This window comes from Dermacentor silvarum, chromosome 1, assembly GCF_013339745.2.
Source record: "Dermacentor silvarum isolate Dsil-2018 chromosome 1, BIME_Dsil_1.4, whole genome shotgun sequence".
Taxonomy (NCBI): domain Eukaryota; kingdom Metazoa; phylum Arthropoda; class Arachnida; order Ixodida; family Ixodidae; genus Dermacentor; species Dermacentor silvarum.
The window spans coordinates 241,728,847-241,756,681 of NC_051154.1; the positions used below are offsets into that span (position 1 = coordinate 241,728,847).

General features: G+C 46.0%; 1 protein-coding gene across 1 annotated transcript in view; it reads right to left on the minus strand.

The window, feature by feature from the left end:
* The window catches only part of LOC119438181 (maternal embryonic leucine zipper kinase), a 123,751-nt gene that overhangs the window by 69,288 nt on the left and 26,628 nt on the right, over positions 1 to 27,835 (minus strand). The window contains exons 11-12 of the mRNA XM_037704768.2: positions 18,337 to 18,640; positions 1,462 to 1,519 (exon numbers count right to left, since the gene is read on the minus strand). Coding sequence (XP_037560696.1) covers positions 1,462 to 1,519; positions 18,337 to 18,640 — 362 coding nt within the window. The remainder of the gene's footprint in view (positions 1 to 1,461; positions 1,520 to 18,336; positions 18,641 to 27,835) is intronic.

Genomic DNA, 27,835 nt, shown 5'->3' on the forward strand with positions numbered 1-27,835 from the left:
AGCTTCAGGCTTTCTTGCAAAAGCTATCCGCATATTCGATACGGCGCCCGTGAAGTGATATGCCCCGAACGTTTTTGAACGAACTACTGCTGCAGGGTAAGAATACCGTATAGCGCAACATAGACCTTGGTCCTAACAAGAAACGTAAACGCGACAGCGTGTAGTCCATCAAATAATAATAAAACTAAAAACATATTACACATGCACAAAAATATAACACACCCACGGACACTGTATGTCCGGCATATAACACAGGTCGCCACAGCTTCCAAATCGAGACTTTCGAACAGCTTTTGAACAGTCAATCGGAAGCGCGGCACGCGAAAATAACGCATGCGCCAGCACAGCACAAAACCAAAGCACCGGCCATAACATACAGCATCACCGTCGACAGTGTCGTGCGCACCCAAAGTAAATAGCACACAGTGGTCGCGCAGGAGATCAGACGCCGCAGCTGAGGTGCTGACTGCATGGTACAGCCACGCAAGAGCAGAATGCAGCTTCTTAAAGGGTCACTAAAGGGGCAACACTGAATCAGTTCCCACTGGTAAAGCATTCGTTCAAAAACTATTTCCATTCACTTGGCAGAAAATGATTGATTACTATATAGTGAAGGAAACGAACGCCAAATTTTCGTTTCTTGAACACCACGGCGAAGGCTCAGTGCCAGACAGCGTGACGTCACCAATTACAAATTTCCCTATTTGGGCCGTTTTGTCGCAGGCAATTTTCCCGAAATTTTGATGGCTTGAGCCTTTTGTTCATTTAAAATCCAACGCACTCCCCCCTCTTCACCGATATACCTGAGCCGACACCGTCAAAATCGATGAAGCCACACCGAGCTGGTGAGCCACCAGCTTCTAGGTTACGGCGTCTTTTATGGCTTACCAATAATCCTGTAACAGTAACAGTGGACACTTTGCTATATCAGATGCATAATTTACTAATACAGCTCAACTTGAATCATCTTCAGCGTCTCCAAGTTCTGCGTAGCGGCGTCAAAGTATATACTTCGACCTCACCTTCACGTTCTATTTTCTGATACGAACACAATAGGTTGATTCGATTCGTCCTGCACGTTTGCGAACTAGTTCATTGGGGAGTTCAGTGCCAGTCATAATAGGCGCTCGCGCAGAACCGGCCCGGCACCTCCTGCACGAGCACTGCACTCACCCTCAAATGCAGGGAATGCTGTGAACTTGCTCTGCACGAAGCCTGCACCAAGTGAAACGAATGGCGACGTGCGGACGACGCCACGATGCACTGGCGAAACGAATAGCGAGGTGCAGCACCTCCTGAACTAGTCCACGAAGTGCAGGCGAATCGAACGGACCTAATACTACTCGTAACGCGCTGCGGTCAGCGGCCCATGCACGAACTTCAACGGTGCAGGAGGTGGCGCACCGCGGAAGGAGCGGCGCGCAGCACCGAACATTCTCGAGTGAAGGCTGCGTGGCTTACCCTTTGGCGACCGGCGTACTCGGCCCGGAAACGTTGGCTCCATTGTGAGGGACCAGCACTGCAAAGACAAGGAAGGCGGGACCCGGTCAGTGCCATGAGAGCTGTGAACACCTAGTGACTTGTTTTTTTTTTTTTTTTTTTTTTTTTTTTCATTCCACTGTAAAACGCAGCGGAGAGATTGTCAAAAGACTATTAGAAATATTGCCAGCCGATAATCATCACCACCAGCCTATTTTTATGCGCCCTGCAGGATGAAGGACTCTCGCAGCGATATCCAGTTATTCCGGTCCAGCATCAGCCACTCTCACACGAATACTTCCCGCGCGTGTATTTCGCAATATTTCATTGAAATTCTTGCAAAATCAAATTTGCTCAAAAACCGAAGTAACCAGACACAATTCGTGATTGAGGCAATCACTTTTTTTTTCTTCTGCAAAAAGCTTGCGTAACACTTAAGCATTCTCTTTCTTTGGGCTCTCACCCATAAATATCTCACAAACACGCCCCCCACCTCCCAACCCCCGTCCTGGCCCTCCCCGCCGCACCCCTTCATCTTCATCGTAACATAGCAAAACACAAATTCTTCGCTTGCGTAGTGCGGCAAGCCTGCATATTCAGCTCATGCAACTGAATTTGGTACTGGCAGAAGACGCCTCGAATACCGCTCGCGTTATAGCGAACCAAAAGCAAACACCGAAACATTTCTGCGCAGCTCGTGACGGACTTGTTTGTGTAGCCGCACAATGACAGCGCAGATGAGAATCCACAAAGCGAGTCACTTTGGGCGAAAACTGACGGTTGAGAAGTTGGAGAAAGCGAGTCCGCCTCTCACCCCCTCGGCGTCAGATGCCCGACGGGCTTATTCACGGCGAGCGTTCCGAACCAATGACTTCCGAGATGCACACACGCGCACGCACCGAGAGACAACTTATCAGGCTGCCCAAAGTGAACTGCATTCACGACTAAACAATGACTGGAAACACATGATAAAAAAACTGCAGTGTAAAGACAACAGCAATGGGAAAGAAAAAATGCGACCCCTCCCCAAGAAGTAAAAGAAAACAAAGTCCTGTTTCATCGGTACGGAAAGAAAGAGACGCCTTAAAATCCCACCGTACCTTCTTTTGCTTGCATTTTCTTCTCGGACGAAATAACAACAATCCTGATCGCTTCAATCACTCTCGAGACAATGAAGGGAGCAAAACAACCTCGCGGCGGGAGAGAAAGATCCCGGCGCCGCGAAGTTCCAGCGGCTGCGCCAAGAGAAAACCGGGAGAAAAAAAAAAAAAGAAATCCTCGAAAGGCAGTAAACTGAAGAGGAGGAAGAAGAAGAAACGAGACGAGACGGGGGCATCCGTACACGGGCAGCCGCGCGTATACACAGGTTATTAATAGCGCCCGAATTACGCGTGACTCCAAGGAACCATTTCTCAACGAGTTCAGGCTCGCGCAATCCACAGCGCCAGGCCAACAACCCACGACCAGCGCAAACAAGACCTTCTTTTCGCTGGAGGCCCGTGCATTTTTTTTTTTTTTCTTTCCTCTCGTTTCCCTCTTCTCTCGGCAGTTGTGTCGCTGTTTTTCGCCCAAGAAGTTGGACGCACGTCGCGGAATCCGCAGCTAACGGTCATCAAAGGGGGCCCGCCGTGAGCCAAGCTGCGCGCAGCGAACGACGTCGCCACCACCGTGCAGTGCACAAGAACAGCACGACGCGCGGTATTCGCACAGTGTATGCGAACACAAATACGAGCGTCGGCGCTTACATATGCGCGAATGTCGCATTACCCGGCAATCACATTAAGCGATGACGACCACGCGCGCGTTTAGACTAAATAGTATACGGCCCGCAAAGTGGAGAGACATGTCGAGACATGCACGCGCGGCTGTTACACAATTCCGCCGCCGGACGGCTTTCACTGTTGATCCTTACTGCACGGCGTGTGCTATGTGCGCTAGGAACTACAGGACTGACTATTGCAATAGGTAGGTAGCTGTGATACTTGGTAAGCCCGGGCTCTTCTCGAAAATCGTTCCCAGGACTGCCCGCGTGGTGTGGGCACTCGAAAGTGATGTAAGCGCGAGACGCCGCATGTTAATGCAAGTGAAGGACATCGCAGAAAAAAAAATGAAGCACAGCGCGTCTTTGTGTACAACCCACCGACAGTGACAAAACGCAGCAGACGCAACTTGGCAAAGCACCAGAAACCAAAGCGGGTACTTGGGAGAGGGCGTCTTCAAACACAACAGTCGTTCACATGCACGCACACTAAATTTATATACTAATGCAGTCAGTCCTAAAGCTATACATCTAAGCCATGTAGGATTCTGCGGCGCGCGCGGGAATGTCACATTGAATCTCGACGTTCACATTTAGGTGCACCAAAATATCAGCACGCAGGATAATCCTGCATTCAGTCCAGTATAGAAGTGTCTTCGCTGGCCGAGAACCTAGTTTACCACAACATGTACATTTCGGCCACTGCGCTAACAAACCACGAGGCACGCAATGCACACTAGCAACAGGTTACAACGTACACCTTCAATATACAGAAGCTACACCAACTGGAATGCAGGAGTCGTTTTTCTACACGAGAACCTATACCTTTATTTTAGCTTTCCATTAATTGCTCTCTATCTCTCTTTGCGACAGCGCGTTAAGAGACCGTCGGTGACAAGAGCGAGTTCAGCTAATAAATCTGTACCAGTTATTGTAATTTCCAATATCAAGAGAAAACTAATCGTGAGATCAACCGGTGCCGGGCTTTCGTATACGGGTGACATTCGCCTTCTCTGTTTAGTCGGATGTGAAGATTTACCTCCGCACGTCATCGCTAAAACTACAATATCTGTCGGTGGATGCTGCATTGGTGCCGAATTGAGACACTCGATTTAAACACAGCGCGTTTAATTGGCGGAAACGACTGGGATCCGACCAAAGCGGCGATCGAAAATTGCGTCACATCGCGTCAGACGCCGAACTGGGGCGGCTGGCTCGCGAAATAACGAGGCGGCTTCTATAGTTCAACGTAACGGGAAGTAATGTCGTGCGATACTGGCAGACGACCACTGAGTGGGTGTAACGCAGACGGCATCTCGAAATAATTTTATGTCGGACCAACAGGAGGAGCGGTATTATTTAGTGACGCTAAACAAAGAACCCATGGGTATAGTATCCCTATACATTTAACGAGCATTTCGTTGAAGCGGGACCTTAAGTAAATAAATAAAATGTATATAAATTAAAGAAAAAAAATCATAAGACTGCTCCGTTATACATTATCTGATTCGCCGTTGTGTGTGCCGAGGCCGAGCACGCGCAGGGCGGCACCGCAATCATTAGGCGTACACGACGTTAGGCGAAAAATCGCGGCCACTGCAGCGTATGCAAGAATAGGCACAACCTGCCCCATCGACAGCTTGTTTTTATACAATGCATGAGCTAACAAATGCTACAAAGAAAAGCGCGGTGCGATGAGAGGAGAAGCAAGCGAAGGAGGCATTACACAACGCTGTTCTCGAAGCCCAAATGGATGGCGTGGGCGCGATATGCTCGCCTGGCCGTTCGTCTTCGCAAGAGCACCGAGGAGAAAAGGAGGGGGCGGCCGCAGCAGAGTCTCGGAACCTCGCGAAGCAAACAATGCGTCGGAACCCGGCCACAACTCGTGTTTGTTGCGGAGCGTCCAGAGCGGCTCCTTGAAGGAGGGAGACCCATGGCTCGTTAGCTCGGCAGCCACTTAGCCAAACAACGGAGGCAGCTCCCTCTTCTCCGCGGGATAGGGAAATCACTCGCGGCGTATACGCCCTGCATTGCTGCTGGGGCTCGCCCCTTTTCCGCTATTGCACTGTGCTGTTCGTGCGTCCGAAGCGCGCTTTGCCCTTTAACGCCGGGCCGCTTTCTCTCGAGAGTTTGTTCAATTAGCATCGGCTGTGGTCCCTCGACTGCACACTAACGACCGCGGTTGGGAAAAGAGAGCATTACAAGCGAAAGAGAGAAAGGAAATCAAGAGCAGCAGCTGGGCAGAAGATTCGGAACAAGGAGGGAGGGACTACAAGCGCGCGGTCAAGCGGAAAGTGAACTGACGAGTGCTGCGCGCGGTGGCGCATCTCAGCCCGCTGCAAAACACGGCTCGCAACAAAGCCGCGCATCCCAAAAGGTACACGACAGGCGTCAGAGCACAACTTGGGTGCCTCAACTTTGGAAAGATCCGCAAATGCGCGGCGCTGCGTCCCATTGCGGTGCCATAATGAAGAGACATCGCAAGAGCTGGTGCGATTGACCTATCACGTATTAAGCGCTTGGTGCAAAACGCAGTATAAACGGCGTGTCTTCGGGTCAGTTTCTACAATCACGGTCCCTTTATAAAGTGCATCGATGTCTCGAAACGTGAGTTATATTGCAATCAGCCCTATCGGAACGCCCTGCCGTCGAAACCAGAAATAGAACTCGCTCTCTCGATTTCAGCCGAAAAAAAAAAACGTTGTTGTTGAGCCGCCACGCGGGGTTGCGGTGGTGTACACTGAGCGATGGTGTACACTACAGTCACAAAACCGTAGAACCAGGCCGTTGTAACCGCGGTTGTTTTTATCAAGACCACGGGTCGACAAAATAATTTGAACTCACTCAAACTCGCTCAAACTCACACAAAATATATTTCTAGCTTAGGGCTCTAGGCTCACCACGATGAGAGACAGCATCACTCGCTAGGGCTCAAACGTACCCGAAACCCGGCCCAGGATCGTCACTTGGGCTAGTTAGTAGCGAGTCATCTTTGACTTGAGCAGCGCATTGAAGACGATGTACAGAAAGAGCAGGGCCAGTAGTGGTGCGTCGTTCTCTTTCCCTCTCTGTGAGCTACTGGTGTCGCAGACAAACAAGACCCAACCTGGCTCACTCGGGCTCACACTCATCAATGTCAGACTTAGGCGGGCTGCTGTCTTATCTCCCGGAATCATGGGCTAGACTCAAAATTTTGGACTCAGTCAGCCCCACATGTTCAGAAGGAATCTCAGAAGCTCACGGTAAGCTGCTTTGCTCGAATAAGAGTCCGATCTCTCTGCAATAGGACTTGTGAGAAGTCCCGTATTTTTGACGTTCGAAGCGCTGGTTTTCCAGAATTTCTGTAGCGCGGAATGGAAAGGTGGACGTTTATCCGCATTTGCTAAAGCTACACGCGCTACAATCGACGCTATACCCAAACTCGTGTCCGTGGTGCGGAGGTAGGCCCACACTCTGCGACATTTCGTGGGGTGCGTGAGAGGAAACCGGGAAGGCTAGATAATTACTTAGGTAAACCATTAACCCCCAGTATGGAGCAATGAGAGGTACAGCTCGCCTGCTCGGACTCAGAGGTGCAAATGGCGCTTCTGAACCGAGTCCGGCGGGCAGCAGAGGTCAGTGGAGCCCAGGACCTGGGGCCCCACCCATAGAATCTCCAAGACCATCTTATTCCCATAATAAACGTTTTCAAAAATTCAAAATTAAATTATGGGGTTTTACGTGCCAAAATCACGATCTGATCATGAGGCACATCGTAGTGGGGGCCTCCGGAAATTTGGACCACCTGGGGTTCTTTAACGTGCATGTAAATCTAAGTACACGGGTGTTTTCGTATTTCGCCCCCGATCGAAATGCGGCCGCCGTGGCCGGGATTCGGTCCCGCGACCTCGTGCTCAGCCGCCCAACACCATAGCCACCGAGCAACCACGGCGTGTAATAAACGTTTTTATCATCATCATCTTTGTAATGGCGCCACAAACGGCGGGATGCGCCGACTCGCTGCAGTTGCAACATACCATTCAGTGCACGTTTTAATGGAGAAAGTGGGCGGGGATGTCGCGCACGCTGTTAAGCTCCGCAAAAATTATGCATGGCTTCAATAACGCTTCCTAAAAGGCACGGTGAACGGCCATTGAGCACCGAAGTCATTTATTCATGTCCTCAGTTAGGCTTAGTGGTTCCAGTGCAACACGTTCGTGTCAGCTTAATTCAAGATCATGTGGATTCAACCTCGCATACATTTACTACTCTCGTGGTCTCTGAAAAATAAAAATAAAATTGAAATAACTGGGATCCCATACGATGCACTCGGACTCACAGAGGCTCCGATTGCTACGATTCAGTGACGTGCGCCCGCCTAGGTCTCAATCGGGCTCACTCAGGCACAGGCCATGCAAAGTCTTTGCAGACTCGTTCAATTAGGCAACTTGCAAATGAGCAAAAAAAAAAAGAAAAAAAAGTTAAAGGTCAACATACCTTGTGTGGTCACGACAGTAATAGCAGAAAAAAACACCCGAATAATCACACGACTTGATACGCTAAAACGCTGGGCTCGTTACGCACTAATTAATGGTAAAATTGACTGAATGATTCTTAAAACGGCCCTGTATGTAATACATAAGTTCCTTTCCTGCAGGATACAAACGCCTTAAACACAAGGAAGATTAAATAATTAAACAATGTCATCGGGATTGCTTTTACCACAGCGAAATACGATATAAAATGACTCGAGGTGGCAATTAGACAGGTATAATTATAAAAATTGGACTAATTAAATTTTAATCGGTAGAGTGAGACGATCGATCCTAATGCGAGACTCGCGGCTCCGCGTGGCCCGTCGTTCATAACCGCTTCCACACCCGTAAAAAGCTGACGCAGCCAGTATCTGCGGAGTAATGAATTCCAGCCAGTTTCACCCAGAAAACCGACAAAGAACTGCCGAAGAGCGCAACTGCCACGCCCCTAGCAGACGCCCCACGAGTGACGTGACCGTTCCCGCCTTAGCGCCGGGCGAGCAGGAAGCGCGAGCCAGCAGATCGCGGCTTGATGAAGACGCGACGGCGCGGCAGGAACAATCCGTCATCCCGCCGGCGCAGAAAGCAAAATTAAAGCAATTATTTGGGCTGGAACGCTCCGCTTCTTCAGTTACACTAGCTCGAGGTGGGAGAAGATAACGTGCGCGTTATTTTCAGAACGACTGGTCACGTTTTCTTCGGTCAGCGCGTAGATGGGTAGCAGTGCCAAGGATTTTATAAACGTGAGGGGGCAATAAACAGCAAATTCGTGTAACGTTTAGAACGTCAGGCATATATCTATAGCAAAAGATATCACTTCATCTCCATGTCACTTTTGAAGCTTCATCCGTTACATATGAAAGACAGAAGTCATTTAAATTGGCGGCGCGTTTTGAAAGACAAGACGTGCAGCGTGCCTTAACCCCCCCCCCCCCCCCCCCTCTACCAAATAAAAAAAAAATAAACGACATCGCGGCTCCGCGTGGTAACTCGCACCGCGTTACTATGCCAGGCTGAAGCCGGGCACCGAGTACAAAATAAGCACAAAAGCATTTCGGTCACATGTTCGCGGCCGTAGCAGTTCCTAGCTAGCACAATCATAAAGGCTAGTAGCCACCTTAGCACAACATTACGAACAGTCAGTCATAATGTGGCAGACCTAGAAATCGCCATTTAACCCTTTAAGGACGACACATAAAATCCATCTAAATGTCTTAAATACACCAAGAATAAGCATATTCAACGAAAAGAAAAAAATATTTTGCAGAAACTTTTTTCGGCAATAGGGGGGGGGGGGGGGGCACGTCAGGCAGAAACTGAAGCGAGCTCGCTCCTAAGCCACCTATGGCTTCGTTTGGAACTTGTATAAAGATTTCTCATCATATGTAGATCACAGGTATACAATGAATTTGCTTTGTACTACCTGTGTCATACCACTGCAGCCAGGTAGCCTGCATCGGTCCGTCTCCTCTGACTGTGCTTTCGAAGGAATGTATGCCAAACTTTTTCGTTACCCTGTGTTCCTCCCCTAATCCAACAAATGATGCTTGCTACCTGTCATTCAGTGTTGGCCGAAAACATTTCACCAGAAACTCTGCACACAATAGTGAAACTAAGCAAGAAAAACACTTTTTCTGGTGTGTTGCCGGTAGGCAATAGCCCTCCATAAAAGGATTAAAATACGAGTGCCTGCAGCTTATAATTTTATTCCTCTTTTGGTAGACGACATAGTGCTCAAAGTCAGGATGTGTCTTGAGATGCACATACTTATGGCCACAGGAGAACTTGCACAGCGAGGCGCTGCTGTAAATGCAAGCTGGCATTTGAAAAACGAAGTAGAGTCTGTTGTTCACTTGTCGAGATCGTGCCGAGTGTTATGCAATGGCATAATTCTATGTCTTAGCAAAGGGCACAGGAATGTACCTGAACAAATGTTGAAAAGTCAGCTGTGCCTATGTGCTTTTTGCTGCTTCGGCTTTGATCATCTCTCTGCAGTGCAATCACTGCAAGCAGCCAACGGGCTATGTGGTACATAGAGTTTATTATTAGATCCGGGAACTTGTGCTGCGATCGTTCAGCTAACATGGGAATCGTGGTTAGCTATCATATTTTTCTACACGCAGAAGGCGATCAAACATTGCGCACATGCATAATCATTACTCATTAGCATTTCTAACGCAATATATCTTGTTGAAAATTATTCATTGGCAGTCACAAAGTCGTCTGAAGCCACAAGGACAAAGTTTAAGCAAATTCAGTTTAAGTAAATTCAGTTTAAGCAAATACATAACCGCCATGCTTGCAGCTCCCACCGACAATTGCCTCAGAGTACTCTCTAGTAATTATTGTGGGAAACTGACATGCTACCGCTATTGAAATTTGGCGCCAATGATACTCTAAACGAGAGTGGAAGAAATACTATCACGTAGGGATGGTCGATTAATTTTTTTTATTTGATTAACTATTATTCATTCATCATTTTAGCCTTTAATCGATTAATCGATTTTGATGCAGGGGTTTCACCGATTAATCGATTAATCAAAATTTTTGCCAGGCACTATAAAAAGGCTGAAACACACTTATCCACTATTCTAGGGCCCTATTTTAACGTTTGAGAGGTGGAACAAAGTTCGAAATAAAAGTGTATAAAGTGTAATCTTTCATTTGTTAAAGACTAAATAGAGTTGGCACTAGTGGCCGTTGAAAATATAAACATTATATGGCATAAAATGGCACTTAGAGCAGTATTAAACAAGTTAAATGGCAGTTGTGAATCCCTGTACAGTACAGTTAAACCAGAAAGAAGAAAAATGGCAGAAGTGAAAGGCGAAATCCAACTAAAATATGCAAGGAATTGCAATTTGCACAGGGTAAACGAAAATTACTGGAGTGAGGTGTCTGATGCTGCATATCAGAGACCATCCAATTCGTTATGCAACTCTAGTGTTCGTTTCCTGGGCGTCACCATAGACGGCAAGTTACTGTGGTGACTCGTGGTTGAAAGTGTTGTGGCTGCTTAAGTGCAAAGAGTCAATGCACTTTGTCCCTTGGCAGGTGTAAGTTGGGCAAACAATCCAATGTCCATGCTTAAACTGAACGCTGCACTGATAACAAGCCGCATTCTCTGTCAACTGCAGCTCATACCACCATCACTGAGTCAATTCGAGCGCTTGGAAGCAGTATATAGAAAGCATACCTGCCAACCTCAAGACTTTCAAATTCTTAAACTCGCGACCGGGGGGGGGCACGGGAATTCTGCCGAGGTGTACGACTTCAAACCCACTTGGAAGTACTGATAGTCTACTACTGACGAAGCTTCGAGCCCGCCATCCCACTTCGCAGTGCTATGGCTTCGAAGCGCCGGAGTGCCGAAGTTGCACAGTGCCCGAGGCCCACAAAACAGGTCATACTCGCGAAAAAAAGCCTAGCGAAGGTGACAGGAGAGACGACAAGCCACAGCCTCCAATACAGAAACTGTGCCTGCCGCATCGACCCGAAATTGCTGTCGTCTCTGGGGGCGCCACTTACGTACAGGTGGGTCTCTATGTTGAGAGTAACGACAACCAGCGACTTCCAGCCGTCGTCAGGTCGTCCAACAACCCGATGACAAAGGCAACATCACAGAGTGAAAAATGTCCTTACTCTGCAGATAATAAAAGTTACGGCGCACACCCCCATCTCTATGTGCCCCTATGTAAGTGGCGCCCCCGCCCACCAGCAACGGTGTGACTTTATTAGGAATGAAAAAAAAAAAAATTTCGAGAATATAACCACTTTTTCCATAAAAATTGCGCCGACATTCGTAATATCGTAAGACAGGTACAAATTCGTACACTTTACGGAAAATTCGGAAGAGTTGGCAGGTATGAGAAAGGGACTTCGCTTGGCGATGGGAATTGCTCAGGCAGCTTCATACAAAAAGGTTACTGGTGAAGAAGTCTCTCTCACTCTGCTTTTTGGTATCTCAGGCCTTGTTCACGCTGCTACTAAGGCTGGGCGAGTGCCCCCAGGCACAGTGCTTCTCCAGTGGCTAAGAACAAGGATTCACTCTTATTTCCATGTGGCGCTGCACACCACCCGATCTTTAGGATTGGAATGGCCTAAACGGAGTCGCCTCGACCCGCCATGGTCTTTTTCGGACATTACCTGCTGTCTCAATGTACCCCGGTTACCGGCGAAACGCACCATGCCAACTGCCGAAGCTAAGTTTTTTTTTACTGGACCACTTGAGCACAGCGTACCAAAGCCACCTACAAGCATACACAAACGGGTCGGTGAGTGCAGAAACAGATAGTTGCACAGCAGTATTCTGCATACCCTCCCTTGATGTATCATGGTCTGGCCGCCTAAATCGCATAGGTTCTTCTACAACGGTACAAATCGCCGCATTTACCACGGCCTTGCGAAAACTTCGGGCCTATTCTGCACGAAATATTGTCGTGCTGATGGACTCAAAGTCAGCATTAAAACGATTATATGTTGGCCTACCTCGAGAGAAATTTACAAGGCAATCTTTAGCACTGATAAAAGATCTAATAAGCAAGGAATTTAACGTAAAAACCTAATGAATCCCATCCCACGTAGGAATTGAAGGAAACGAAAAAGATGACGCTCTTGCACACCTAGCACTAATATGTGTCCCAAAAGTGCGAGCGCCACAGATCTTTCAGAACTCTGAGGATGCAATCCGTTATCACTTTAGGGCAATCCACAAGACTACACACCAAACCTGTGTGATCCATGGGCTTATTCACGAGGAAGCAAAGTTGTTGTACCACATCAGAACTGACTCTGCGTACACCCTGGCTAGGTCACTCATGACTGGACGGTGCGCTTCCCCACTCTGTGCCTTCTGTGGTGATATGGGCGACATTGAACATTTCATTTGGCTATGCCCACAGTTTGACACAGAAACAGGACAATTGAAGACGTCATTTGCCCCGGAGAGCATGCGACAATCAGGAAGAGAGTGCAACAAGTGCTGATTGCCTTCCTGTGAGACACGGGGCTCATAGACACCTGGTGACACCCCACCCCTTATCTCAACTCGTAGGAGGCTCGGGCAGAACAATTGCCGGCTGTGTATGCCAGGCTAACGCTGTCTGCTGCAACCCCACCACCACCTCCCCCAAAACCATGGTTTAGGATTTTAAACCACGTGATCTTTTCTACAGAGCGAAGTAATATCAATTACATGGCTGCGATGTTCGCGTGAAACCGACACCTTCTTTGAATGACCACACAACCAGCATGCGGGAATAGACGCTCGGAAGCTACACATTTGCTGGAATCGACATGAACCTCATCGTTATGTCAAATACGTGCTCCAAACCCACGCGCGTGCCGCGTCTTTAGTGGACTAGGAGTGACCCGACGATCAACGACTGGGTGGTTATAGTATGCCGTGAATTGCGACAGCATTTCAATGCGGCTTCGGGTGGTGTGGTGGCGTGTGCGGTGTGGGTGAAGCAAGGGGAAGCATTCAGCTCGGCATCACTCGGGACTTAGAAAAACAGTCGACAGTCGCTCTACCCCAGCCGCACAGTCACTGCTCGTGCTCCACCATTCTAGTATGATTTCAACATTTTCGCGCAACTTCTGTCAAACTCTCGGAAACGCTTAATGGAACATGTCTAATCGATTAAGTCAATTAAACGAAAGGGGGACATCAATGAAGATTAATCGTGTTGCGGGATACTTTTAATCGATTATACGTTCATCGATATTACCAACTCTACTATCACGTCTGCAATGCTGACAAAGCTACCGTGGTGATATTTGATATGCTTTCCCTTACAAAAGCCATTAAAGAATTTCTGTAGTGCTCCTGTTGCCTTTTCATTGAGTCTCAAAAGAATGTCTGCTGAGGCGTAACTCAATATCACATGATTTTTCCAAAGGTTTCACATGCTGAACAACCACAAAAAATTGTTTACTGCTCAGTCCCATTTGCAAAATTCTCAATGCTATCGTCTACTGCTTTGACTCAAACATTAACGAAAATAATGTGCACGTCATCCTCTCCCACATTCGCTAGTGGCAAGAATAATAGTAATTTATTATTATATAAAATAATTGCTCTCTGCACCGACAACAACAAGGCTGCTCGGTAAGTCTCCCCCACACCATCTTTGTCACAATGAAATGGTTTTTCTTTTGTGTTTAAGTAGTTTCTGGAGCCTAAATTTTGGTTGAAAGGAAAAGAAACAAATGCTTGAAGTGTTTCCACAGCTGCGATAGTGTTTCAGCAGCTTCAACCAACCAAAAACCAGATATCCAATCAGTCAGGCGGCCTTGATACTTCATGCTTGTTGGCGGCTTGAATTTAACATGTACTGTTCTTTTCAATTCCATACAGCTACACTCTCTATTACAACTCAAATTTGAAAAACCGTGAGGCAGCAACAGTGAAAGCAGAGTGCATAGAGCAGCAGCCAACTGCAGCAGCAATGGTCAGACATCTCCCGGCTGCAAACGCGACAGCAGCACCTAAAATTGTAATCGGAGGCCTCAGTCATTCTTTGAATGACAAGTGCACTTTCCCCTTCAGACGTGTGCATGGGCCAGCTGTGCTAACGAACAGAACACAACAGTTTCCAACTAGGCACAATGGTTTCGGTGTTGCAACGCCAGCACTGATTTTGATGCATGCCCAGCAATGTGCAATTTCTCACAATTAAAATATGACGATGGTGCAGTAGCATAAACATTGCCCATCCACGATTGTGTCATCCCCTGGTGCGTGCCGGCAAGAAACAGTTCTGTGAAGCGTAGCACAGTTTCACTCTTTGGTGAAGCAGCAAAGTCCCCAACTTTGCCGTTTCGCCGAGTATGCTGTCAAGTGGCGACAACGAAATGGCAGCCACAAAGACCAATTGTTGCATGGAGCCACCACATACTCAAAAATCACATCGGCCACCTGAGGCGGGCAGTTAAACCAGCCAATGGTAACCACCGGCACCATTTAAATGAGCACAAGAATCACGGGCCCAGTTATCTTCAGGGGTGTGCACATAGCATAAGCACCACTGCGATTTCTTTACATGGGTCAGAACTTTGTTTCAAACGACCTCCAAGCCTACAAGCGTCGTAGTCGAGTCTAACTCGAGTCTTCACGAGAACCGTAAAATAAAGCGTATCATCCGAAAAGCGTATCATCCAACGTATTATCCAACCAAATCGTATTATCGGGAAAATAAAAATAAACATATTATCCCGCAAAACGTAGTATGCAGAATCGTATCAACCAGATTCCATTGTATTCTGAGGTTACACAGCTTCAGAGATGTTTTCTGTGGCTTTACTTTCGGGTGTTCTTACCTCACTCATCAAGCAAATAGTGTTTACTTAAAGGGCATTCTGCTTAGGAGAAGATTCCCTAGAGCTGGGGACGTATTATGAAACGTTCCACTTCGGCGATAGTTCGCCTAGGCGACAATTTCGCCTTCAGGTGCGTGCTGATTGGCTGTTTTAGCAAAATTGGATGAGCTGATTGCCTCGTTGAGCCCGACGTAATCCAGTTTTGCTCAACCAGCCAATCAGCGCGCGCCTGAAGGCGAAATTGTTGCCTAGGTGAATTATGGCCGAAGTGGAACGTTTCAGAATACGTCCCCTGTATTTGCTCACCTTTCCAAGCATATTTTGGGGCCCCGTAATGGCCGTACACTTGGCTGGGAGCGTGTTTGTACCTATTTTACCAGTAGGTTTCCAGCAGCAGTTCTAGCCTGCCTCCAACAGCCACAGTGGATTGTCTACTACAAAGTCATTTATGGTTTGAAAGAGGAGGCTAGAGATCAAAGCAAGAAAACCTCTGTTGGGCCCTCCTGCGAGGTATGAACCAACGCAAAAAATTAATTAACCAGGCCAAGGGACATCTCTACCATTTAAAAAAACCAGTGAGATTCCAGCTCTGTCAAGTCAACCCTCGATTAACCTGCAAATGTGAAACTTTCCAAGACAGCTGTTGGAGGCAATCGGGTCAAGGCTCTTTTGGTACTGCTGACAAAGGGTGGTGCTGTGGCATTAGTAAAAGCAAGCCTTTGGCAATTTTGACTGAGAAGTACAACAATGCCACAAAAACAAAAAGGAAAATCAACTGATGGTATCTAAGTTAGCAGCCGTACAATAGCTCCAATACAAAGCACTTTTCACCCTGATAACTGAATAGCCATTTTTTCTTTTAATACAAGTTTAAATTACATTGTGGGGATTTAACATCCCAAAACTGCATAGTGGCTTATGAGGAACACCATAATGAAGGGCTCCAGATTATTTTTTACCACCTGGAGTTTGTTAAACATGCACCCAAAACACGGTACACGAGCATTTTTGCATTCTGCTCCAATTGAAATGTGGTTGCCGTCCTAGAATGAATATGAAACGTATTTATCAGAAAAGAGCAACCCTCTAATGAATATGAAACATATTCATCAGCAGAGCCTACAGAAACCAATTTTGACCTCCTTTCTTGCAGGCATGAATGTATGCTATGCTACCTCACAGCATGAAATGTTGCTGCAACAACAATTTGCATTACCAACTGCAGCTGCAGTGTTGAGAGAACATTTTTTCAGCTAAAGTACATTTTTTTTTAATGTTCTTTAACTTAAAAACCGAAAGGACAAGAAAATGCTGCAAATGTGTGTGGTGAACAATAAGTTGCAAGGAATTAGGTGGAAAACATTTGCTTGATGCAAGCTATTCTTTATGCCCTTTTTCTGAAGATAAGCCACTCAACATTCAAAAAATATGCTTAACTTTTCTTACGAGGAACTCGTACAGGTTTCCTTTCTAGCTTCATACTACTCTTAGGTGGATGACAACATTTCTTTTCATGGAAATTCTTACACTTCGAAGATTTAAGCAAAACTGCTTTGCCATATTCACTACTAGTCGGACCTAGCAGCAGCAGACCAGCACGGTGGCAGGCAGCAAGCCGTTGCGGAAAGGTTGCTATTAATATATCCATACCAGTGGTCCCTTAAAAGCGATCAAGCCATGATATACTGCACGTGGGCTACACTGACAAGAAGTAGCAGCCTGGTCTGTGCGCAACCGACCAGCATCTACAACTACAAAGTTGCTCGCTGTGCTCACTGTACGGAACAGGGAAAGCTCACATGCAGACAAAAAATGTGCCTAAACCACGACACGATTATGAGGCACGCCGCTGTATCACCTGGGGTTCATTTACGTGCACCCAATGCACGATACACGGGCGTTTGTGACAAATCTTCCACTGCCAGTATCGTGCAGTCAAAGTCATATGCAATATCTGCATGTTACGATGATGCGCGACACCAATTGGGTTGCGCAACAGGCGGAAGCTAAACACACCCATAACCTCATCTGTCACAAAATTTAAAGTACATACTTCACTGAAATGCTACACTCAGCCAACGTTTACTAACAAATTTTGCGTACTGCTGACAATGTAAACAATAATTTTTACTTTCTTTCTCTTCTTTTTTTTTTAGAGTGCCTAATTATTTCGACACTTCTGAGGCCCCCTCCGTGTCCAAGAAATTGGTCTGCAACTGTAAATGCCATTAAAAACTGAGGCTTTGAACTCTGAAGATCGAATTGGTCCCAATTTGTGCAATTGCAGAAGGCTGCAAATTAATCTATGCAACAGTGTGCTGCATTCAGCACACTGTTGTAAGATATAAATTTAATTTAGTGACAGTGGTTGACATGCTATGATGAGAATAGCACACAATGGCATGTGCTGCAGTGGTTTTATGCAGATCGTTGTGCAATCTTCATCTTGTCTCTGGAAGTAAACTTATTTTTGTTACAAGTCTTATATATATGTTATTTATATATGTTACTTATATTTGTAACAAGCCCCATTATCAGCACATAGTTACTACACTCAAACCTAGTTATAACGAAACAGGATATAACAAAATAATGAATATAGCAAATAAAATGGAATTCCCCTGGAAGTCAGCGTAGAGACCCATGTATTTAAAACCTCATTTTAACGAAGTAAAATTGTTTTGCCCATGGATATAATGAATTAGATTCGTCTCCGATACCAAAAAAATACCCGACCGCTGCACGCTGAGCATATAGTTTTCCGAGAGATTCAGTACTCGTTCAGCGCGGCAGTTCAAAACTCCTTCGTTGAATATGCCATCGAGGAGCACTGGTCTTTTCCACCACCACGAGTAACTGGTGGCCAAGTGGAAAGCAGGAGCGAAAGACTATCACGTTGGAACAGAAGAAAGCTATCATTAAGGCGTTGAGTCAGGTGCTAAGAAGTCACATGGTGCACACAGAGATCCTTTTACTGTTGTTTTATTAAATTTTCATTGCATAAGTGGCCGCGTAGCGGTTCGGTGGGCCACAAGGTTGTCTTCTTCACGCCTTTAAAGTTGTGCACCACATTGGCCACATAGAAGTGCAGTAAAGGGTATTGAATAGATATAACGAAGTATTAGATTTAGCGAAATTTCGGCTTCCCCTTCAACTTCATTATAATGAGGTTCGAGTGTACTATTCGAAATGCAACTTGGACCAACCACTCTAATCTGGAACAGTTGAAACTTCTACAAAGAGCAAAAAGAGGGAATTATGTACCTGATGCCTCCTGTACAGCCTTGTAAGTCCTTCGCTTCGGGGTTGGAACACGCGGCTGAGCAAAGTTCTCCTTGTCATTGCTGTCCACATCCATTGGCTCGACAGATTGTGCGAGATTCTCTTTCTTGGCTGATGCTGCTAGGTCATTAGTGCAGGCGCCATTGACAACACTCCTCAGTGGAGGGCTGCCCAGTGTCAACAGTTGAGCATTGTCCAACCCATTTTCCAAAGAATTCCGGAGAGGTGACGTGGGAGGTGTGACTTTGATGGGCTCATCCAGGGCCAGCTTGCGCGAGCATGACATCTGTGGCATGAAGATGCGTATTCATCTATAGCCAAGACATTCTTTTCTCTGGTTTCATTCCCCCAAAAAATTTAAAAAAAAATAAAAGTTTGCCAATGTATGAAATCATGCCCCACAAAGCACTCGAATACAATGTGCATCAAACCTGGATATTGGAGACAACCTCACATGCCTTCAAATTTCATTTGACAAACAATTTACACAGCATGAAATTGGCACCATGAGATAACACTCACTAATTTCCTAAGGCAGGTATACACCAGCCTGGTGTAGGACCGCACGTCTTGTTTGATAGATGCACCGCCTATGATAGCTACACAAGACAACTTTAGCATATCTCAGAATCATTGATCAACGAGCAGTAAAGCTGTCACACTTTCATGCCAAAGGGAATCTTACCACTGTGCCCTCTATAGACTAGTATATTCCATACTTATGGCACACGCTGCTGACATGATCTCTGCTCTGTACGTGTGCAGACCACTCTGGTTAATGTGTTTAATTAGAACATTTCAATTTTTTTTAAACTGTTTTTAATGCTCACACCAGTTCATAAAGGGACTCATCTATATCTGTGCAATGTTTCAGCTCAGTATTGTTATTCGTCTGTTTATAAAGATAGTTTTCCAGAGCAACTTTCAGTACTCTTACTGCAATTGTTTCGAGCTCCCCGTTAATTGCTACAACAGTTTCCCATTAATCTGTTAAACCGAATTTTCGAATATGAGGAACAACATGTGAACTTTGTATCTGCGTAGACACTTTCATTGGGAACTCATTTTCTATTTTTGTTCATGCTCTTCCAGACATGAAAAGTAATTTTAACAGCATCAACAGCTTTGCTCTAAATTATTATTAACACTCGTAAACTATGACTGCATTCAGCAACCAAATGCAGCTTGGGCAGCTAGATGAACATGGCAGTACACAACTAGAAACGTATTAATATCTCAAGACAGTCATTGCTTTGCTTCAGAGTACAGTCAAACCTTGTTATAACAAAGGCGCATCTGACATGAAAATAACTTCATTATATCCTATATTCACTATACGCTGATATCATCAAGAAACATTTTACATTGACATAATGTAGACTCCAGCCTAGTGAGAAGTTTAGATTTTCAGGAAGAAGAAGAACTTTATTGGCAAAAAGGTGAAGGGAATTTTGGGGAAGCCTTTTGGTTGAGGTCTTTAGTCCAGGGCCCCATTGGCCTTAGCCGGGTACAGGAGTTTTTGTTGCTCCTCCAGGTCCGAGCTGCACAGTTGTGCCTCCCAAAGCTCCTGGCTTAGAGTATTATGTGTATTGTTATCCTTCCGTGTTATACCTTGGATTTCCTGTGGTTTTTCGGTGCATCCCCACAATATATGATATAGACTGGGGCTGTCCCCACACCAAGTGCAAGTATCCTGCCTATATTGCTCGGGAAACATGGCGTTAATCTTTTAAGGTGTGGATATACACCTGTCTGTATTTTTCTCCAATTTGCTGCCTCAGCCGCACTAAGCTTATGGTGCGGTGGGGCATATCTTTGTCTTTGAAGATGCTGATGAGACAATACTGTAAAAACGAGAATAAAGGTCAAACTTTTTTTCAAAACACCGCGGCAATAAGTCGATCCCCATCTTACATACAGGTTATTTTTTGCCGGTTTATACCGTTTTTAGTTTTTTAGAATTAAAGTTTGGGGAGTCGACCTATATTCCAGTCCGACCTATATTCCGATTTTTCCAGTATGTCTCAAGCTTTTTGAAGAGGGGTGGGCTCTATCTCTGTGAATTTTGGATAGAGAGTGGGCGACGAAGCTAAAAGGCAGTTATTGTTCTCCCCTGCTTGGTTTGCCAATTCTCGAGCTATAGGGAGTCCACCTGTTCATCCCCTGCGATTCCCCCATGATCAGGGCACCAAATAATTTTGCGGTTGTTTGATATCTCCGTTTTTCCCATAATGTTAAGGTAAATTTTCAGGAGAATTGCAAACCCTGCATCTAAGAATTTTTTTTTTAATTTCTGGTTAGATTTTGATTAAACTTGCGGAGTTCATGTATTTCGATGTGCTAATTCAAGATATACATTTTTTTTTGCATGGTGAATATCCTCCTAGAAATTAAAAAAATTCATAACTTGCTTGGAAGTGGGCTACTTGCTAAAGTATAGTGGAATCTCGTTGATACGATCTTGACGGGAACCGGAAAATAAAACGTATCATCCAAAAATCGTATTACCCGAAAATAATCGTATATAAGAAAAAACATATTATGCAGCATCGTATTAACGAGATTACACTGTATATATATATATATATATATATATATATATATATATATATATATATATATGGTGTAGTGAATATCAGCATACAAAAATGATCGAGTAATCGACGTATGCAGTGGTATAAGAATGAATGTTCTAGACTGATTTGACCCAAAGTTACAGCATGTCACACTTTTTAATGCATGCACCCACAGTAACACCCAGGACCAATTAATATTTTGAAAATTTCTGTCCAAATATTTACGTATATTATATGCCTACTGCAATCTCTATTTGCCGACATTTCTGACAAATAAGTATTGCGATAGCATAAGTAGAACCAGAAATATAATCCCTCCAAGACGATAAACCTAGATCCACCACTAGAAATTCTGTTTTGAGAAAATGTGAAAAAATATTTCGCAACATGTTTACGGTGATTGTGGCAGAGGCTAAATCAATCAAAAATGACACATGGATCCAATAAAGCAAAAATAAATGCTCTATACCAATCTAGAGCAATGGGATGCAATAAGATATTGGGGCCAATTTTTGGCTCCAAAGAGCAGGGTCTCCCCTTCAAGGGTATCAAAGGGACAGAAAAATGTGTTACATTCATCCACAGTTTCGTTTAGCCAAAGGACACAAAAATCATGAACAATCATTTAAACTGTAAAGCATTGCGTGTTTTAATTTTATTGCGGAGAAAAAAAGATGTGCTCTACTTCAAATATCACAGTTTCGTTTGCAGTGCACGAACACTTTCATGAGAATTTTGTGCAGCCCCTTGCGTTTAATACAGCGCTGCATACTTTCAACTGCATTTCTTTCCATATGAATCGAAACTGTAAAACACACTATACTCCATCTCACACGCTGGTTGCAGCACTGCCGAAGGAACGAGACGTGTACAGGCAATATTCTTGCGCAGCGATCCATAGGTCTGGGCATAACGGGCTGTTTATTGGCTACACTAGAGAGCTTTGTTTTTGCTTGCTACATGATACGGTACAGCGATATGTGACATGTTAGGACCTTTACGCATGCACATTGTATACCAAGAATTACTATGGCAGCTACCGCCGGCAACCGTAATAGCCACCCTAACCATGGCAACATGGCAGCGCTCATAGAGCGCCAACCACCCGCTTCAATCCGAATTCGCGCTTGCTACTGGCTCTCCGCCCTGTCAGCAAGAAAAAAGTGGCAAAATCCGTCATCGCCAAGTCTCATCTCAAGCTGAGGTCAAATCATTAGGTATGTTTTGTCGTAATTATTGTCTTGTCGTAATTATCGGCTGTTCACGCTGCTAAGACTACAGACACGGCACCGAGCCGTAAAACTGGTTTGATTTCTAGTTAGCAGATGGCACCACAGCATTAGCATTGGTGATGCGTTGACGATGCGGAATGCTATAAAGGGCTAATGGTTCACTGCATCATTAATTTACTACCCCGCTATAGCACGGTACGTGATGACTGTAGCGAGTAAATGCCAAGTAGATGCCGAGCAGATGCTGTGGTGCAGGGCATTCGACTGTACTACTTGCTAAGGAGGCTGCAAGGTTACTGCAGGGAAAGCGTACAGGTAAAGTGAATAAATGTGTGTTGTTCAGTGGCGCAAGGGCCAGATATGGCCAAAGAGCACCATGCCAATGCTTGTGAGTTTGCAGTGGAGCGATGAATTCTGAGAAGCAGATGAGGCGTGGCTGTAAAGGGGCCTAAAAATAGTCGCTGTAAAGTGTGTAAAATATACATGTACTAATATCATGGCAATGACTAATGAGGAGTACTATGAAAATGAAGAATACATTGAGAAAGAATGATACATTTAAAATATTTAAGATGCAGTAATAGGCAAAAAGCACTACTGCCTAAACAGAGCCCTTGAACCACAAGGGCCTAGAGGCATGTGCTATAAAAACTACTATCACAGCGGCATCCTCTGGGTAGAGGATGTGCTACGACCTTGTTGGGCTAATAACATGCAGGACCACATCATTCAAGAAATCGACGGCTGCTTTGGCATTAAAAAGCGCTTCTTCACCAGGAAACATAATGGGATGAAGAGGGACATGATATCGGTAAGCTCGTGGAAAATATTTCTTTCTCTCTGTTTAGGCTTCCCGACACTCCAGGAGGTCGTGGAGAACGGTCAGCCTCTCACCACATCTACCACAGGTTGGTAGTTCGTCACCAGTCAGCAAAAAACTGTGGGTGCCATATGTATGTTCTATTCTGAGACGACAGAATAGGACATCAGTTCGTCGTGTTTTCGTGACGGGGTCCAGAAACCTAACTGCTTTAATCAAGTGAAGCTTGTTATTTGTTTCAGCGTCCCAGAAGCGCTGCCAGTGGCCTCGCAGTTTCCTTCGCAAAAAATGCTTCAGATCTGTGGAAGGAATAGCAGCGGCAAGATTAATAGCAGGATTAATAACACCCCGGCATGTGACTTCGAGGCGTCTGTGTAAAACTCCGTACACGAGTACTTGGACTGGAGTTCTAAGAAATGCATTTTAATGTGTGCTTCTGGCACGTGTTTAGTGACCTCTACAAACGATGTATCGCATTCTATGAGTTGCCACTGCCACGGCGGTAACAGTTTCACTGGAGCCATAGGACGATGATCAAGCAGTGGAACATCCATTTCCTCATTGAGGTTCCTCACATGCAAAGAGAACGGCTTTCTAGCTGCCGGTCGATTATGGAAGAGTGTGGCAGCGGTCACGTCATTTATAGTTGAATAAGAAGGATGTTCAATGTTCGCTTGCACTTTCATAAAATATGTGAAACTGTTGTATGACCGCTGCAGATGAAGCGACCACTGATTCGACTCTATGTCCATTTGGACAATCTGTTTATCCCCAGCTGCACTTGTCGTTCGCAGATTGCAATATTACATGACTTAAAGGCTATTTGCACATAGTCGACATAAACAGAATAAAACATTGTGCGTGGAATGACTGTATGAAGGCAGTTCATTTTTACAATACATAACGTGCAACTAAGCACGCTCCCTTAAGGTACACTGGTCTCTTGAGTGAAGGGCCTAGACAGAGCTTTACCCACTCTTATGCGGAATGTGCGATTAGATAACTTTCGATTGTGTTTAGGATGTTGCCAAGGACACCCATCACCAAAAGATCTAGGTTCTAGAATTCCGTAGTGCCATGTATCGTAAGCTTTTTCGAGGTCCAGAAATACTGAGAGACAAAACTGCTTATGTATAAAAGCATCTCTAATGTAAGACTCAATGCGAACAAGCTGGTCTGTTGTGGACATACCTTCCCTGAAACCACATTGGAAGGGGTCTAGGATATTGCCGCTTTCAAGCACACAGATCAAGCGCCGGTTTATAATTTTTTCGAATAATTTACAAATACAGCTTGTCAATGCTATTGCCTATAACTACTGGCTAAAGATGGGTCCTTGCCTTGTTTATGTATAGGAAGGATCACACTTTCCTTCCACGAAGATGGAATGTAACCAGCAGCCCATGGCATTGAAAAGACTTAATAGTATTTTTAGGGCTTCAGGGTGCAGGTGCTTAATCATTTCGTACATGATATGATCGGCACCTGGTGCAGAGTTGTTGCAACGGTTGAGAGATGACTTGAGTTCAGCAAGAGAAAATGGTCGATTGTATGTCTCATTAGGTGCACATTTGCGTTCGAGGGGCTGTCGCTCTGCGCGTTCTTTGAACTTCAAGAAGTGTTCTGTGCAGTGTGACACACTGGAGATGTGTTCAAAATTTTCACCCAGGAAGTCGGCCTGATCTTCCAGGCTATCACCTTCTGTGTTTACCAAGGGGAGTGATTTTGTGTGACGTCCTTTTAATGTGTTTACTCGGTTCCACACTTTTCTCTCGTCCGTGCAGGAATTTATACTGCAAAAGTACTTGTCCCAGCTCTCTCTTTTAGCACGTCTACATATTCTCCAGCCTTGAGACTTTGCCTGTTTGAAATTGACAAGATTTTCAGCAGTTGGAGAGTCACGAAGCAATCCCCAAGCCTTGTTTTGTTTTTTCCGCGCCTTTCTGGATTCCTCGTTCCACCATGGAATTCGACGTGTTTTGGCTAGCCCGTTAGTTTGTTGGATGGATTTTGTGGCAGCCTCTGCTATGAAACCTGTCAGGTAAGCCACAGCATCGTCTATGTTAAAACCAGCAATGTCATCCTGAGCTAAATATGTGGTTTCTCCGAAAAGTGCCCAGTTTGCTGATTCAACCTTCCATTGGAGAACATATGGAAAGCATTCAGCCTGTTTGGTGACGTTTATAAGTATTGGGAAGTGGGCACTTCCGTAGGGGTTCCTAATAACGTTCCAAACAAGGTATGGCATTAGTGTGCTGGATACTATGCTCAAGTCTATTGAGGAGTAGGTTTTGTGCACAATGCTATAATACGTTGGCTCCTTCTTATTAAGTAGACATGCATGCGAGGAAAAAAGAAAATTTTCTATTAAACGCCCTCTTCCGTCGCAACGGCTGTCTCCCCACAAAGTGTTATGCGCGTTTAAATCTCCGACAACTATGTGTGGCTCCGGAAGTTCGTCAATGTAGTTTTGAAATTCGGTTTTCTGGAGTTGATAATTCGGAGGTATGTATATACAGTGTAGCTTATAACGTAAATCGCCAGAGTCGCAAATATCCGCACTTTAACCAAAGCAACAATTTTCAAGGCCCGCACATATGCAAAACATGTGCACCGAGCCGCCACGCGTATGCGACAGTCGAGGAATGTGGCTAGAACGTTTGCATTCAATTTACAGTTGAATCTTGTTAATTCAAAATAATTCACGCGGCGGCGCCTCCGACCGGCATTGCTCCGGCACCGCCATATAGAGTAAAAGCTTGGGAGAGACCCCTCAATGTCTCGCATGAACAAAAAAAAAAAAAGAAAAAAAAAACGCGGTGGAAATTTCACCCTCTCTCCAATGGCAAGGTCGCCGATTCTGCGTTGCGCCGGAAGATGCGTGTACGTGCCAACATCTCAGCCACGCTACCGTAGCCACGCGTAGAAAATGGCAGTGAACCCTTCTTTATGCTTCCTCTACTTTCTAGTCACGTGCTGACCTTGCACGCTGCGGCTACGGCGCAGAGGGAAGCAGCGGTGCTGTCCCAGGTCGGCCAACGAAACTCCGGCTAACGCCCGCTTCCCGATAACGGCAGAAAACGAAACTTCGGGGCGCTGGCGCCAGGCCAGCTGGAGCGGCGGCGCCTGCACGGCGGCGGGCGCGCACGGTGACAGTCGAAAGTGAGGGAGTTACGAGGGGAGGGCAAGGGGAGCCACCGAAGCGGCGGAGTTGCCGAGGTGAAATAAATCCGCTTCCCTGCCACTCTCCTCCCTTACATTCCACGGTCTCCGCGTGCGCTGAAGGGCGCCGTGCCATGCCGACGCCGCCCGCTCCCTGAAGTTTCGTTTACTGCCGTTATCGTGAAGCCAGCATTGGCCGGTGTTGGCAGTTTCGTGGAACTCGCTCGCTATGATATTTCACGACTCACACTCAAGTTTTTGGTTTCAGCCTCACTGGCTGTTCGTTCGCACCACGTGCCCTTCTCCTCCACTTCGTCTCTCTTTCTTCCTCGAGCAATCCTTGGGGCGCCAGTTTGAGGGGAGCGTTCGCCGTCTCTGCTGACTTCCGTACTCCCAGGCAGCCGCACTGTAACCGGTATTTCGTTTCCCGCAACTGCACTATAAGCGATATGTGTATACATGGAGTGCTATGGGAAAATTAACGGGAGTCTGAAAACACCGCACTATATCCGGTGCTGCACTATAAGCGGTTACGTTATAAGTGGTCTATACTGTAGAGCTAACAGTAACTAGTTTATTGAACACCGCACGGACAGCAACTGCCTTTAGGGACGTATGGAGTTTTAGTTCTCGGCAGGCAACACCTCTGTCGACTATGATAGCCACACCACCGGATGACACAACAGTGTCATAGCGGTCTTTACGAAAAATAGCATATTTTCGGAAGAAATTTGTTTGCGTATGTTTCAGGTGCATTTCTTGAACACACAGCACCTTTGGATTATACTTATGTAGGAGTTCTTTAATGCCATCGAGGTTGTGGAGGAGTCCTCGGACATTCCACTGTAATATTTGTGTATCCATGTTGAATGTGGTTTTTGTGCTGTGTGTTTGAGAAAGACGAGTTACTTCACAGGGCCCTTTCCGGGCGCTGTGATGCGGTGTTTTTCGTGTCTGGAGAGGTCGAGAGATTCTCGCCGCTCCTTAGGCGCTGGCTGCGCCGTCTGGCTAGGAGATGTGTCCATCGGCTCCTGCGGCACGCTGGACACCTGCTCTTGAGAGCGGTTTGTTCGCAGTGAAGGCCTCGTCTCGAGGGACAAGACCCTGGAGGCCACCAGCCTGGAGGTCGATGGCCTCTTCTGAGATGGCGGAGCAGCGCTAGCTACAGCCGCCGAGGGGGCAGATGGCTTCACCGCCGACTCACTACGCGTGGGCCGGACAGCATCCGGAAGCCGCTGCGACGCTGCCCCCTGACACGCCACATCGGCAAAGCTGGTTTTATACAGGCAGGTCACCCGCCTTCGTGCCTCCTTAAATGAAATGTTTTCTTTGACTTTTACTGTGACTATTTCCTTCTGTTTCTTCCACGACAGGCAGGACCACGAGTAGGCGGCATGCTCACCATCGCAGTTGACAATTGCAGTTTGTTTTCACAGGATTCGGATGGATGTTCGTGTGCACATTTCGCACAAGTGAGGCGGCCACGACAGTTCTGCGAACTGTGGCCAAATCTTTGACACTTAAAGCAACGGAGAGGATTCGGAATGTAGGGCCCTCTATGGTCTCGGGCAGAACACTTGTAGCGAATGTTAGAATAATGTGTTTCGTTTGGATCTCTTTGCCATCTCGCCCCATCTTAATTCGTTTTACATAGACCACATTTTCATCTTTCCAGCCTTCCAGAAGTTCAG